General features: G+C 46.3%; 4 protein-coding genes across 7 annotated transcripts; all 4 read left to right on the top strand.

The window, feature by feature from the left end:
• Position 1: 1 nt before the first annotated feature.
• Positions 2-868, top strand: LOC6731156 (metallo-beta-lactamase domain-containing protein 1). Its single transcript, XM_002078278.4, has one exon. It carries the CDS (start codon positions 100-102, stop codon positions 784-786), a length of 687 nt encoding a protein of 228 aa, XP_002078314.1. The 5' UTR covers positions 2-99; the 3' UTR covers positions 787-868.
• Positions 869-920: 52 nt separating this feature from the next.
• Positions 921-3,073, top strand: LOC6731155 (myotubularin-related protein 2). Its single transcript, XM_016178906.3, has 2 exons — positions 921-2,585; positions 2,641-3,073. Exons 1-2 carry the CDS (start codon positions 1,052-1,054, stop codon positions 2,964-2,966), a joined length of 1,860 nt encoding a protein of 619 aa, XP_016023707.1. The 5' UTR covers positions 921-1,051; the 3' UTR covers positions 2,967-3,073.
• Positions 3,074-3,400: 327 nt separating this feature from the next.
• On the top strand, positions 3,401-11,982 carry LOC6731154 (beta-1,3-glucosyltransferase). 4 transcript variants are annotated; one of them, XM_039291417.2, is made up of 7 exons: positions 3,401-3,920; positions 3,976-4,112; positions 4,248-4,515; positions 4,931-5,063; positions 5,381-5,534; positions 6,046-6,579; positions 11,943-11,982. In XM_039291417.2, exons 1-6 carry the CDS (start codon positions 3,528-3,530, stop codon positions 6,566-6,568), a joined length of 1,608 nt encoding a protein of 535 aa, XP_039147351.1. In that variant the 5' UTR covers positions 3,401-3,527; the 3' UTR covers positions 6,569-6,579; positions 11,943-11,982. The 4 variants fall into 4 exon arrangements, with proteins under 4 accessions (XP_039147351.1, XP_039147353.1, XP_039147348.1 ...); XM_039291419.2 differs by having other exon boundaries at positions 11,565-11,982; XM_039291414.2 differs by lacking the exon at positions 11,943-11,982 and adding an exon at positions 10,065-10,183.
• A 1,343-nt stretch (positions 11,983-13,325) lies between these two features.
• On the top strand, positions 13,326-14,355 carry LOC6731153 (ribosomal RNA-processing protein 7 homolog A). Its single transcript, XM_002078275.4, has 2 exons — positions 13,326-13,474; positions 13,530-14,355. The coding sequence occupies exons 1-2, from the start codon at positions 13,450-13,452 to the stop codon at positions 14,303-14,305; spliced, it is 801 nt and encodes a 266-aa protein (XP_002078311.1). The 5' UTR covers positions 13,326-13,449; the 3' UTR covers positions 14,306-14,355.
• The last annotated feature ends 1,606 nt before the right edge of the window (positions 14,356-15,961 follow it).

Raw genomic sequence — 15,961 nt, 5'->3', positions numbered from 1 at the left:
TGACGAGTTGACATTTCTGTTTGTAAGCAACAGCTGATAAACAGCTGACCCTAAATAATTTAATAGGCTTGAGCGTTAGAGTTGTTAAACAACTAAACAATGGCATCCACTGATCCTGCACAACGAAACCAGGTGACCGTGCTCCAGGTCGGCTATTCTCGCCAAGAAGACGGAGACGAGTCCGCCATGCGGGCTAACTGCACCTGCACACTGGTCCGCTGCCGGGATGGCACCAACATAATTGTGGACACTATGACGGCCTGGGATGGAGAGCACTTGCGTTCGTTGCTGGGCCAGCAGGGACTAGGCGTCGATGACATCCACGTGGTGGTCTGCTCTCACGGACACTCTGACCACATCGGTTGCAACTATCTGTTTCTGAAGGCACGGATGCATTTGGTCGGCGCATGTGCCTCACATCAAGACCTCTACATGGACCACCTTGGTAGTGGTAATCCAGACGAGCAACTGGCCCTGGACTCGAATGCCGAGGTTGTAGTGAAGCGGTCGCCAGGACACACCCTCAGCTGCGTTTCCGTGGTTGTGGACAACTCCCAGCTGGGTGGACGGGTCGGTATCACCGGAGATCTCTTCGAGCGACGCGAGGACATCGATGACGAGAACATTTGGATGGACGCTGGAAGCGAAAACGAGAAGGTGCAGCGCGAGGAGCGCAATAAAATGGCACAACTGTGTGAGTTTATAATCCCAGGACATGGTCCGATGTTTCCTGTCACACCATCAATGCGCTGTAAACTAAAAGAAGACGCCACTTCTAGCACATAATTTAATAGGCATTAAATACATATGCTAAAGATTTTATAAGTTTAGTAATTTCAATACATAAAAGTCAAATTTCCCGCCATTACAAAATGTCCCTTTGGTACTTTTTCCGGATGAATGGGAAATTATTCCAGATGATTGTATATTGCGCGAGTTGGCAGCACTGCTGCATGAGTTTTGGTGAATTGCATTTAGCTAACAATTGGAAAAGAAAACACAGCTGCAACCAGCAACACAATAGCCCAGCACCACTCGTGTCCATCCCAACATGGATCCCTCCGCGAGCCTGGCCGACAAGTTGGCCTCCAAGACTGCCAGCAGCAACTCCCTGGACAGCAGCTCCAAGTCCAGTTCGCTGGGCTCCAAGCACGGTGGCGGAGAAAACGGCATTCTGCGGGACACGCCCTTCGGTTATCTGGAGGGCGAGGAGGACCAGGACCAAAAGAACGACGTGACATACGTGTGTCCCTACCGCGGCCCCGTCTTCGGCGCTCTTACCATAACCAATTACCGCCTGTACTTCCGGTCGCTTCCTCTGAGGGATCAGGAGCCGCCCGTCGTCGTCGACGTGCCTCTGGGCGTGATTGCGCGCGTGGAGAAGATTGGCGGCGCCACGTCGCGCGGTGAGAACTCGTACGGCATCGAGATTTTCTGCAAGGACATGCGAAACCTGCGATTCGCCCACAAGCAGCAGAATCATTCGCGGAGGACGGTGTTTGAGAAACTGCAGGCCAACGCCTTTCCGCTCTCGTACAGTGGACGCCTCTTTGCATTCGCACACGCCGCGGCCAACTCTGTGAACGGGAATGGAGGCTGGGACGGCTGGGCGGTATATGAACCGCTGGCGGAGCTGCGCCGCTTGGGCGTTCCCAACGACATGTGGCGGGCAACCAAGCTAAACGAGTCCTACGCCATTTGCGACAGCTATCCGGCCGTGTGGGCTGTGCCCAAAGCGGCCTCCGATGATTTCTTGAGGCGCGTGGCACAGTTCCGCTCGCGCTGCCGTCTGCCGGTGTTGTCCTGGATGAACCCCCGGACTCAAGCGACCATTACGAGGTGCTCCCAGCCCCTGGTAGGTGTAAGTGGCAAGCGAAATTCCGACGATGAGGCGTACTTAAGCTTTATCATGGAGGCGAACGCCCAGTCAGACAAGTTGACCATCATGGATGCGCGACCAAGCGCTAATGCGATTGCTAACAAGGCCAAGGGCGGCGGCTACGAGTCGGAGGACGCGTACAAGAACGTGGAAATTAACTTCCTCGACATTCACAACATCCACGTGATGCGGGAGAGCCTACGCAAAGTGAAAGAGGCTTGCTTCCCCACCACCGACGACTCAAAGTGGCAGACGGCTATTGACAACACACTGTGGCTGAAGCACATTCGGTGCATTCTGGCCGGTGCCGTGAGGATCGTTGACAAGGTGGAGACCATGAGCACCTCCGTCGTAGTTCACTGCTCCGACGGCTGGGATCGCACAGCCCAGCTGACGGCACTTTCCATGCTGCTGCTCGATCCGCACTATCGCACAGTGCGTGGTTTCGAAGTTCTCATCGAGAAGGAGTGGCTCTCCTTTGGCCACAAGTTCCAGCAACGCATTGGTCACGGCGACAACAAGCACTCGGATGCAGACAGATCGCCGGTGTTTCTGCAATTCATCGATAGCGTCTGGCAGGTTAGCCAGCAGTTCAACAACGCGTTTGAGTTCAACGAGCACTTCCTGATAACCATCGTGGATCATCTGTACTCGTGCCGCTTCGGCACCTTCCTTTGCAACACGGAGGCGGAGCGTGTGGCCGAAGGTTTGACTGATTGCTGTTTGCATGGGCTTGAAAGTAATTCTCACATTTATTGCAGATCTCAAGCACAAGACAACATCCCTGTGGACGCACATCAACTCTTCGCTGGACCAGTATTTGAATCCACTCTTTCCATCGTTCACGCACGGAGCCGAGCTAGTGCTGCGTCCCATTGCCAGCGTGAGATCGGTTCGCCTGTGGAAGGGCCTATACTGTCGCTGGAATCCTGGTCTGTGCGCTCCTCAGCATGGCTGCCAGCGAACCCGCGAACTGCTCTCCAAGCAGGACCAGCTCTTTAAGCTCGTCAACGAGCTGCGGCTCAAGTCGAACAACCGCAGCAACAGCATGCAGACAACTACGCGACTGGCCTCGCCTATGCACTAATAGTATTGCTTTTTTATTCCCCCTACTTGTACGCATATGTAGTGCACCTATTGTGAACTACGTTCTAATTCCAAATAAACGTTTTTCTTGAAAGGAAAACTGGTCGATTCAACATTGTATCATTGAACCACATTATCGAAACTCATTAAAGTATTAAATGTCTAAGAATGTTTCAATTATTTCACGAAGGACACCTTATAATTATAATTATATCGAGTTTGATCTACTTTTATATGTGCCTTAAACTAGTTCGGATATCATTAAGACACCTAAGCAGGTGACCAACTGTTGCATGCTCCTTGTGATTCATTCATAAACACAGCTCCATAGAGGCGCCTGCGCGTTGGACTACGCACGTTAAATCCCGAATCCCACTTTTGACACCGCAGGACACAAAACATTTCGGCTTTGCGCCAAAATTAAATCACAGCTGCCTCAGTACGACATCGCACGTTCATTGGGACAGACGTGCTCCGATTTCCGGTGGTAAAAGGACAGGTGTTTTATAAAATATCAGGAAATGAGTTCGGAACTCTTAGAGTTCAGCAATAGTCATTAGTTATGCCTACAAGGATATGCGTGCTGCTGGGGCTTCTGTGCCTTGCAAGCTTCTGCTGCGGTAGTAATGAGCCAGGGGAGGTGCTCCTGGTCATCGCCTGTCCCCCGTATTCTCTGCAGGCCAGCATTGAGTGCTCAGCCTTATCGGACAGCGTGCTGGAGCAGCAACGGGCACTGAAACTGGCGGGGATCTTCCCCGAGGACTTTGTTCTGAAGGTCTATGTGATGCATGAGCTCTTCAACTACTGGACCCTGCTGGACGCACTGCCTCATCTGAGAGCCCAGGCACGTGTGCTGGGTGCGCGTACGGAATGGATTATCTGGTGTCAACACAACACGCGTGTGTCCTCGCTGCGCGGCCTGCTCGAGCAACTGCGTCGTCAGGACTCGAGGGAGGTGAGTTTGCCCCTGGAGGCCACAACTGTGTCCTGTATCATTGTGCCTCGTCCAGCTCGCTTTCTATGGCCACGCTCTCTACGATGCGGAGGCCACCATCATCCACCACTTCTCGAACTACAAGGATCCCCAGCGGTTTCCATACCCCATGCTCAGCGGCGGAGTCGTTTTCACAGGTGCTCTGTTGCGAAGGTAAGTCCTTTTCTAAATGGCATATGAAAGTAAGTTATTACAAATGCATTAGGATAGAAAGGAGAAGTTGTTTTAAGGATTTCAAATGTGTCTTGAGATTTGTTATTCATTCTTGACTGAATCACTTGTTACCAGGTTGGCGGATCTGGTTGCTCCTGGTGGCCAAAACATCACCCTTCACAGCGACTTCTCCATTGATGCCTCTCACGAGCTGGCTCGCTTTATTTTCGACAATGTATCGCCCGACCCGCATATTAGCACCCCGATTTCCGGAGGAATCCTGCTGAAAAGTGCCAGCTACATATGTCCCACACCCACGTCCGTGCCAAACAGGAAACTGCCTTGTCTGCTGCATGCGCAGCCGGAGGAGCCACTGACTTTGGGGCAGCGGAGGAATGGCTGTGTAAGTTTATTTATGCCCGGCATGCCTTGTTGCAGCAAAATCATATATCATGCTAAGGGGCTTTTGATTAAGATGAGGTATTTGCAAAAATATCAAAATTCGTTGTATGTTGCATGAATGTTTTTAAGTTTACCGGTTCATTCTTATTGAGATTCAGATTGTAATGGTAGTGTACAATTTTTTAAGACCCCTATGCTTAAGATATGCTTATCTAAAATCAGACAACAAACCTTTAAATCAAAGTCCATTGAGTGCTCAGAATTTAAAGCCCACATACATAGATAACAGATTCAAGATTCAGCCCGAGCAATTAGCATTTGAAACCTCCATAACCATAAATTGTCTATCGACCCCGAACTGAAACCCTCCGTTTCCGCAACTGGCGTATTTTGGCCACCCCAAACCGGACGAGCAGGAGCACACAACAGGATCGCACATATACTTCGCCATCAAAACCTGTGCGAAATTCCACAAGGAACGCATACCAATCATCGAGCGCACCTGGGCAGCCGACGCCCGGAACAGGAGATACTACAGCGATGTGGCAGGTGAGCACCCCGATGACAATGAGCGGGCAATTAAACCGAATGGGTGGGGGATCAGGAGCAGCGGGCGGTGCACCAACAAAAACACAGTGACAGGCTGACTAAACACATCCACACAACCATATCATCCATATATGCCTGGGCAAACAACGAATTTCATCCAGCGTGATTGGCCATTCACCACTCGCAATTCCCAGCCCAATTCCCCAATCCCCTGCAGCGCCCGGCGGCGAGGAGTCCACTTATTGAATATTCATTGATTTGACTTTCCGTCTTTCCGAATTTCCCGCTCCTTCTGCCCCAAACGAAAACCTCAACAGACGTCGGCATTCCGACAATCGGCACTGGGATACCCAATGTGCAGGCTGGACACTGTGCCAAGACAATGGCCATTCTGCAATTATCCCTCAAGGACATCGGCGAGCAATTGGACATCCGCTGGCTCATGCTCGTCGACGATGACACGTTGCTGAGGTGAGACCCAATTTACAGATTGATTGATAGGTATGAATGGGGCTACCTTGGATTAGCCACTTCCTCGGAGGCTCAATAGCCAGCTCCATGAATTGATGGCCTTATTATTACAGGCAGCTGCTGATACGAGATTTATATTTTTTAATTTATTTAAGGAAAGCCAGCTTTGCACTGAGTATTGCGATTGCTACCCTATAAAGTAGATAGTATATACATTTTCGATCCGTTTTAAACTTAAGCTCTCATGATAATTTATGTTGGTGGGTTCCCCCATTACTCTTCAATATATTACGGCCTTAATTTTTATTATATTCATTATTCGCCAACTCCAGCGGATGGGTATTCCAACTTCGGCTTGTCGAAGGCACTCCGCTGTCTCGTTTCCAATTATATTTTCCGGCTCAATCGCATGACGGCGCATTCAATTAAAAATGATTATATTGATATACCCGGTTCATCGGGTACCTTCCATCGAGTAGCCTTCTCTGATCCACACCCATATCCCCACCAGCGTGCCACGCGTGAGCGCCCTCCTCTGCCGCCACAATGCCACGGAGCTGGTGTACCTGGGCCAGCGCTATGGCTACCGGCTGCACGCTCCCGACGGCTTCAACTACCACACTGGAGGAGCCGGCATCGTGCTGAGCCTGCCGCTGGTGCGGCTCATCGTGCAGCGATGCAGTTGTCCCAGTGCCAGTGCCCCCGACGACATGATCCTGGGCTACTGCCTCCAAGCGCTGGGCGTGCCGGCGATTCATGCTGCCGGAATGCATCAGGCTAGGCCGCAGGACTACGCCGCCGAACTGCTGCAGCTGCATGCGCCGCTGACCTTCCACAAGTTCTGGAACACGGATCCGGAGCACACATATCGCCGCTGGCTCGGAGGCAGCCTGGTCAACCAGAGTGCCCCGCTGGCGGCGCACAAGGAGCAGCCCGCTGCCGGACCACTCCACATGACGATGGGGCGACATTCCTTGGCCGCAGGCGTCGGATTGCTGCAGGAAACGGGGCTGGGCAAGCACCTGGATCTCTGAGCCGCTCTGAGGTGAGTGGGGTGAGTGCTGATGGGCCAAGCTCTGCCGGAGTCAGTTGAACAGAAGTTGGCGGGCAAACCAGAAAAGCAATCTGCTGGCAGTCATCAAGCGGCTGCCAAGCACACAAATTCCCATTTCCTATAGACCGAAATTAAAATTGGGACTGGTTTAGTCGCAACTCTGTGCATTCGTCTGTTTTGCGGCTTTCGTGTCAGTTTAATTAGTAGAAATGCTCAAATGTGGCTGCGATTTTCCTTGGCGGTATTTGGGCTTGGAAAATATTCATTTTCCAGCATTTCGGGGACATTTTCCGCTGACACAGATTCGAGACGTTCTAGGGCAGCTCCGAAAACCCAGCTCAAAAGTGAATCTGGCCAGTGACATTACTGCCACAAAGAGGTTAATGCAGGACTCAAAAATGTATCTTATTTTAAAGTATGTGGAAAGCGTTCTTTAAATTGGATTAAAGTGCTAAGCCTAGAACAACATATAGTTTGAAGCCATGTAAATCACATTTTTGTTATATCTTTGGGTTGATATAACTACCTTGCTTTGCTACCTTTTTTCCACTTCCACTTTTCCATGAAAATTGCCCACTAGTATAGTGGACAGATCAATTTCCCAGCAACGGAATGCATATAATTTGCATTCGATTCCATTGGACGACACTTTAATCACATCGCAGCCCAAAGTACCTGCTTAAATCAACATTTTTTCGCACCTCGGCCGCACTTTGTTGACCTCATTAAATGCAAATTTTTGAGGCTTCAAGGGACGAATTGCTGAATACTTCACTTTCGGGGGCATCAACAGTTTACGCCTGGGTGCGCTTTTCGAATGGCTGGCGTGGCACTTGGGTGGTGGCCACGTTGTACCGCCATTCGCCCATCCGCCCAGCGCGTATCCTTCGGATAAACAAAGGGGTCAATCTGAACGGAGCGGAAACTCTAGTCGAGTACTTTAAGTGCCATGTCTGCTATCTTAATCGACCCTCTTTAAGGCGCCCAGTGCATCTATTATTCAGGACTAATCAATAGTTTTCGCAGGTCAGCGAAGCCACGAAACAATGTCAGGTGTTTTCCAAATAGGCGAAAACAATGTGTCAATTGGTTAGTTTATGTAGCTTGCTGACAGTCGAAATAGTCGGTATCTAATTGGTACTGAATTAATAAGCGACTTCGTGAAAGTTTGTGTCACTTATAGGAATTGTTTATTTGGATTTGGGCATATGACAGTGGAACTTAGATATACAAAAGTCGATATTGTTTATTTAGCAGTCTAGTATTGCTTAAAAGAAAATCATATGAATCCAAATAAAGCAAACAACGAATGTTTTTCAAACCTTTGTACTGAATTGATAATGAAGTTTATATCTGTTTCCTTTCAAAAATATGTTACTAAGTACCGATTGTGCTTTTCCGCTTCCGGTTGAATTAATGCAATGAATTGCTGTTAATTTATCCTTGTGGCTGCCTGTTTACTTGACCCCCTCCAAGTAGCTTATCTCGCCCACGGCAGAGGATGCCGTCGTATCCGAATTCCTGTCCACTACGTGCAGCCTTCTCGTCCTCATCGTCCTAATTAGTTGCGGATTTTTCAATGAACACCAAGAGAAACCCCGAAGTCAACTGCAGCAGCCACATGACCGTACTGCGACAAGTTGAATTTAAAACCAAATTTAATTTGCTTAAATGCCGCATGTGAATGGAGGCGAGTGTGCCCTTCCAGTTGATTTTGGTTGGAACTCACTCCTTTCGGATATTCACTGTACCAGTGGCAGAATCATGTAGGATTCCAGGCAATATGGTGGAATTTTCTATTGGATTTAGCAACGAGGAGATAGGCTTTCTTTGGATTCTAGATGGATTTTTTCGATGAAGAAATGGTTAAATACATTGTAGAACCATCAAATGTTAACTTAACTATGTAGTTTCCTTATGATTATCAGCTTACACTTTATTTGATTCGCATTTTCCACTCCAACTGCTTTGGACTTAAAAAAAAAACTGTTTGAAAATGTTGCGGATATCATCTTGCGTTGGAGGGGCACGTAGAATTTTCCGACTTTTGCATAAAATTACAGTTTGTCCTGCAGATAGACACTAGTGGAGATTACATGGACACATGGCTGTTGCCTGTGGCTTTTTGGAAGTGGATTACGCCGAACAATGTGACATCGCTGGGAGTCCAACCAGGGCAGCTCTGCTAATCTGTCGTGCAACATCAAGAAGTTAAACCATAAGAAAATTTAAGTAACCGCCCTTGAGCTGGACAGGATGAACAACAAGCAGAAATTGTTTAAAAGATTTCTTTTGGCTAAAGTGAGTTCAATCCTTGGGGATTTGCAAGCATCTTGCGAAGGGGCGAGGTCTAAGTTCAACAACAGGCGGTACAGTTGTGCGCAAAATGGTAGTTACAGAGCAGGGAAATACAGTATTGGGCTGACCAAAGTTTGATTTTCAACTGGGCATAAAATTATTTCTATATAAAAACTGGTGTAATCTTGAAATTTAAACTTTTAAAAAATGAGAGTATTTATTCACATGGACACAGGTGTGCTTTTGGTGTTTGGGGCCAACTTCGCCGTTCGGTTCCCAGTTGAAATGAGGCAATTGTTTTAGTTTGTCTTTGAATTTTGAATTTCAGCACTTGGCGATTTTGACACATGTTAAATATATATCTTAGGGCATATGAACTTAAAATCGTATTGTTTTTAAAGACTATTCTAATTTTAACAACAAAGAACTAACAAAGAAACTAAAGTAAGACATGAAGTAGCATACATATGATGTACATATCCCGTCATCAATCAAAAAGTGCTACATTTAGCAAACTGCCTTCAGTCATTTGCCAGCCCCAAAAGTTACTGAAGAAATAAAACAGTAGAACTCAAACAAAGATCGCATCAAAATGTGGGGTGCCGCCAATGATGTTTTTTTTTTACTTTTTTGGACTCCGTGTCAGTTAACGTGCAATAAATTTCATGTCCATGTCCAAAACTTAAGTTTAACTCGAGGAAAAGGCGTTTTGTGTCTATCAGGGCGTCTAATCTGCAGTCCAACCCATCCGACCGGCTTGCCACGTGCAATAAATTCGCAGGGCCAACGTTTGCACTATTTTGCCCCAGCCTCAGGACTTTTCCTTCGCCAGGATAAGCGGCAGGACCTCTTTGCACTGCTAAGCTAGGCTCCAACTACGTGATCTGATAGCGAATGAACGGCAACCGCAGCCATGTGTGTGCAAACTTCTGGCCAAGTCGAGTTGCCACATTTGTTTGGCCCAAAGCACACGCACCTGTTCCGCCAACCAGCCACCCAATCCTCCACCCAATCCGACCATTTCTGGTCGGGAACCCACACACAAAAGGACGAGCGCTTCACGCTGCGCTAATTTACTTTAAATTGGTTTTTTGACAATGGAGTTGCGACTTCCTTGCTGGAATTATCAATGATTAATGACTGCCAAACCATCTGATATCCTTGTATCCTTGTTGCAGGATCGATTTTGTGCAATGCCAAAGCAAAACTGCAATGTGTCTAACAAACTAAATACGATTGCTAACTAATGTATTAAGAAAATGACATAATAAATAAAATAAATAATATATTTTTGAAATAGCTCGTTTCTATCGTATATTCGTTGCTATTGGCTTGACCTCAGCTGTATGAGTACTACAACATAATTTAGTGAAACGTCCCAATCTTCGTTCTTTCCGCACAATATGTAAATTTTTATCGCTAATGACATCTTGATGGCCGGGTTCGAAGTTAATAAATTGGTAAACACAACTTAATGCCACATAAAGCGCCAATGACCAATTGAACTCAAAAGCGGCGAAAGCAGCTCCTCGACAAATTTGCTTCTTTTTTTGTTGCTCGCATAATTAATGAGCAAACTTTGGGAACCTTTTCTGCCAACTTGAGCCACAGCCCCAATCCACAACTTGGGTCCAAGTGAATGTCCAGGTTCTATTGTCGACACGATTGGCGGCTTATCGAGGCAGGAGCATCGAAATAGGCGTGGCATGTCAACTATACTAACAAGATACTCCATAGCCACCTCTAGTGTTCCGCCTTCAATCAAGACGAAATTAATGCCTATATTATTGAGGAATTGGATGGCCAGCCCTACTAATCAGGTTAAATGCCGCATTGGCTCTTTTGGGCCACGTTTAAGTACCATACGTTTTGCATACATTTTTGGTCAAATCGAATGGCAAATAGTATGTCATCATTGGGCTGCGAATTTTGGTTACATCCTGTGGTTCATTAGTCCACATGGCGTTACACAATTGAAATTGTGCTGCCTGAAAATGGCACTCTTTCTACCCATTTTAGATACTTTTTATGTACTTCAAATGCTGAAGAACATATTTTAGATATATTTTAAATATGAAACCTTTGGGTTTCAGCTTTTTGCTTAAAGGAGAAGTAATTGGTATTGATTGTCATGCCAATGCCTATTTTCCTCTTTCCTCTTTATAAATGTACAAAATGTGGTTTTCCGCTGAAATACAAAGTCGTAACCATCAAATCAGATTTAATACAGGTGTGCAAACACTTTGTGAGCAGCAATTGCTTTCGGTAATCATCAGTTACGACTTTCATTATATTTGGCATTTTTAATACCGAGAAGGCCTGCGATTGCCGAAGCTTTGGCGAAATAAATTAGTTGCACGTGACATCTTAAATGTGAGGAGCATTTCCTGTGATTTCCACGACTAAAACAACATTTTGCGCACCCAAAATGGATTGGTGGTTGCATTTTGGGGGTCTTCATGTGGTTGGTGGAACATTCGCAGACCCCAAAATGGACGCACATAAATCAATCGTGAGACGAAAATCGGTTGAAAAGTTTTCACGCACAATTGGCCAAAAGCAAGGCAACTAAAAATGGACTGGTGACTTTGCTAGATTTAGCCAACTAAAGTTTTTCTATAACTGGCAGATTTTTAAAGCAAGAAATTCAACTTGTTAATATAAACTCACCTTTTCAGAGAGGCCACGCTTCAGCTAAGCGTGTATTTTTAATGAATTTGCGCCCACATTTGTGCATTAATTACACACTCTGCAAGGATATCTGCCACTTTTTGCCGCTTTGAGCATCATAAATGTACTCAGAAAAAACCCTTAACCCTTTCGGGCTGCGATTATGCTGAGGAAACATATTTATTTAAGCTGCGGTAGCATTTTCTAATTGCTTCGAAATTTTCCATTAGGGTCACAAATTATCGACCCTTAATGCGAAAAGGGTGAACGTGACTCGCATTGAAATTTAAAAGAAGTGCCAAAAGGAACATTTTCTGCGGATTATTATTTACAGTATGTAAAGAGTACCACATCTTATTTATAACATATATTTATTTTATTTGCAGATTAATGCCTCACACTAATAATTTATATGTAAAATTTCTTGAAAATTAAAGAAAAATATTAAAAAATCACCCTATTGTGTTGTTAAATTTGTATTTCATTCCCATGAAGTTATCCCAACTAAGTTTGAAGTTGAAATTTGTTTCCAGCTGCCAAAATGTTAATTAAAGGTAAGAATCATGGCCAAATGATCAAGGGACTTTAATATTAGCATGCGATTTACAAATGAGAAGCTGTTCATTGAATTAACTTTGCCCATTCCAAAGCACTCTAATTACACTTGAGGATGGCCTCACAAAATCCAACCGCATTTAAATTGCATTATTCACTCGGCACCTTGCTCCCTCGACGAATGAAATGAGTTAAGTTTGCTCAAACAATGTCAATTGGCACTGCAATTAGGGCCAGTTTGTTGCTGAATTTTGATTATTTGATTTCGTTTTGCATTTCGACAGGCAAAACACAAAAAGTCCGACTTTTTGCACTCCAATTGTCTGACTTGTTGTCGCAAATATCCTTTATGCGATGAAAGGTGGCTGTTAACATTAAGTTTTCGATTAATTAGCATCTATTTGCGGAGCAGAGAATCCTGGGCAGTAAATGTTCCTTGCCAACTTCCGTTTTCAACATGCGGCCGGTAAATAAACGCTGCCAGCGGCCTTTGGATGCTACGTGGGTGCACTGATAAAAATAACTTAGTTCTAACTAATCTTTGTTCTTTTAACTTAATTAATTTGGTAAGCAAACTTAACTTAGATGTATTAGGTGTTAATGATGTTTGTATTAAATGTAGGCATAATTTCGTACTCTATATGCCTATAGTTTTTTAGCAGTGCATAGGGGATACGTGGTCAGCAGACCGGATGCAGTTTGTGGTGTGCACTTTTTGTTCTCGGACCATTTGACGGGTACGTCCACACCCACATCTACACACATCCACGTTTAGGGGAAACTGTGGAGGACACATAGTGCAAAACAAAATCAGACGAATGCTAAATTACGTGCAAAGTTTACAAAAACATTTGGATTCTACCAAACTGATGCGGCATTCTGTTCCCGTTCCCTTCCCACAACTAATGTTGCTTAATTATTTGCAGTCAGTACGGTCGGTAAAAATAAAAATGCGGTCTGAAATTTAAGAATATAAGTGCCATTTAAGCCAAAAGAATAAAAACTTTCTTGCTGGCATTTCATTAAATGAAAATGCTGATATGCACACAAATATGTTGCACATCTCTATTATTCTTAGGCTTGTTAATGTCCAACTGGGACTAAAAAAAGGTATTTGATTACAAATTAATATTATTTTGATTAACACTTTAATGTTCAAATTTACCGCCATTCAACAGTGCTGCCAATCAAAAATTACACGCTCTAGTCAAGTTTCGCACCCTTTGCCGTACACTAAGGTTGCGGTTCGCGCTTTTTGGTATATTTCAAAAGCGGTCACACTGGCACACAACGTGTTTACAAAACGTTGTTTAGTTAATTTACCGCGAATAACACAAAATGGTTGAACTGGAGGGCTATGTAGGTGAGTAACCAACGACACCTTGCCAATGCTGCTGCTAACCGACCGTTACTTTTAGTGGTGCCGCTGCGCACGACGCGGGATGCGCAACATTGCCACAGTGTCTACATGCGGGAGCACTTCATCCGTCTGATGGATCCTAACAAACCGAAAGGACGCACACTCTTCCTGCTCAACGTGCCGCCCTACGTGACGGAGGACAGCCTGCGCACGGTCTTCGGCCGGGCGGGGAGCATCGAGGCCGTGGAGTTCGCCGCCAAGCCGGGCAAGGAGGAGACCATCAAGTGGTACGAGGGCACCGGCGAACCCTTCTCCACCACTCGTCCGCCCTTCGTCTTCAAGGTGGCCTACATAGTGTTCGAGAAGAACAGCAGCATCGGCAAGGCGCTGGCACTTCAGAGCATTGACCTGTTCAACAGCAGCGGCGAGTGCATCATCAAGACCGGCATGGAGCTGTGGCACGACGAGTACGACAGCAATTACCTGCTGGATGCGCAAAAGACGAAGCTACAGATCAGCAAGTACATGGCCGGCTACGACAAGCGGGAGCGGGCGGCGGCAGAGGCGGCCAAGACCGGAGAGGCCGACGCCGACGGATGGGTCACCGTGGGCAAGGAGGGTCGCAATGCCGGCTTCGAGCAGAAGGCGTCCGTGATTGGACGCCTGGAGGATAAGGTGGCCAGGGGCAATAAGACCAAGGAGCTGAAGAACTTCTACACCTTCCAGATACGCGAGAGCAAGATGCAGAACATCGTCGAGATGCGCAAAAAGTTCGAGGAGGACAAGCGAAAGATCGGGCTGCTCAAGCAGTCGCGCCGCTTCAAACCATTTTAGTCCGTACGCATAGGTTAAGCATCGAATAAAACTTCTTTACGACACCAGAACGACCCCGAATGCAAGATCCAGGATCCAACGGCCCGACCGCAGATAAATCCTCATAAATTCGCCGTTGCCATTGACACTGCCGCGACCGAATCCTGACCAACGCCACGACCAAATCCCACAGCAATGCCATAACTTATACCGACCGCAGTGAGGGGCATAAAAGCTTATAAAAAGCGAGCAACAAGACGTCCAGCGTGTGGAATAGGGATTGGAGCTCGGCCAACAGCCCAACTGCGCTTATTGTGTGATAATCACATATGGTTTATGTTAATTTGAGAAATGATAAAAATATTTCGCTTATCATCTTTAATCATAATCGTCGCTGCGCCGTCGTCGCGCCCGAAACGCACTCTGGAACTCAGTCGCCCAGTCCGCGCAGCACGCGATCCCTCATCCCCGATCCGCGAAAGGCATTGCTGGCTCAGTCCAGGTCCGGTTCCATGGTGCTGTGTATATACCAAGGTAATTAGTGGAATGAAATTTCGTCTTCCATCGGATTAATTTGATGATTGTAACAAAAGTGTAAAATTTAAAGCAAGCCAAACTAGGAGTTCTTAGTATAATGATACTATTGCCTAACCAAGGAATAATTTATAACGTAGATTTTGTAATGTTTCTTTTTGTTATTAAGTTCTTTGACTTACAAATACTTTTACTTTATAAATGCTAATGGAAAAATGCATTATATATTAAAACAAGTGTGCAAATCAAACATATTCTTACTTAGTGACCACAGAAATGTACCTCTGCACTTAAATCCAGAGTGGTGCTTCTTTTGACCAGTTATTGAAGTGCCCACTTTTGAATCCGCCCCTGATCTCTGACTAATATGTAGCGCGTAGGTCTGCGAGGCGATCGAGACCGTAGGTAACACGAGATGTGGTGGAGACTTACAAACGAGGTACGCGTCGGATAACGCATGCTGACGATGATCGCCGGGTCCTCGAATCGGGTCTTCGTCGGGCATGGCTCTCATGGCTAGGGGCAGAGGTATGGGCATGGGTATGGGTATCAGTTTGGTGTGGGTATGTGGCTGTTGTTATTGGTGGCCTACTGTGGAGCCTGGAGACAGCAACACATTCATAATTTCTTCCGATTCGTATCGTTTAAACATTTTAAATTGATTAAAATGCGATAAATCATAATCGCCAACGTTGGCCCGAACGCAGACACTCTGGAACTTGGTAACTCGGGGAACTAGGGGACTGGATGAGTGGGGGACTGGGGACCTCCTCGGGACCATGTCCGGGTGATGGAACGATTTATGCGCCTCGAACATAATAAAGTGTTAACGGAACGAGTTATTAAGGTAGTCTCAATCCTATAGCCTAAGTTAATAAAGGCCAAAGGCAATTTGCATGACCGGTGAGGCGGCGTGGCAGCGTCTTAGGTTGCATCTAGGCGTACATGGCTCTGGACTCAATCTTGGCCTATGCTATGCTCACCCACCGATCGACGGACACACAAGATGTCGGGAAATATAACATAAGCCGACCACACGTACGTCTCCCATGCCGCACAGCTGGACGCCGTGCCCAGATCTCAAAACTCGGAGCGGAGCTCAGTTGGCTGGATTGAGGAGGAAAAGCTGGATCGCCGTGTCTT

The sequence above is a fragment of the Drosophila simulans genome, chromosome 2L (genome assembly GCF_016746395.2).
Source record: "Drosophila simulans strain w501 chromosome 2L, Prin_Dsim_3.1, whole genome shotgun sequence".
Taxonomy (NCBI): Eukaryota; Metazoa; Arthropoda; class Insecta; order Diptera; family Drosophilidae; genus Drosophila; species Drosophila simulans.
The sequence above is the reverse complement of the archived record's forward strand: the minus strand, read 5'-3'. Positions and strand labels throughout refer to the sequence as shown.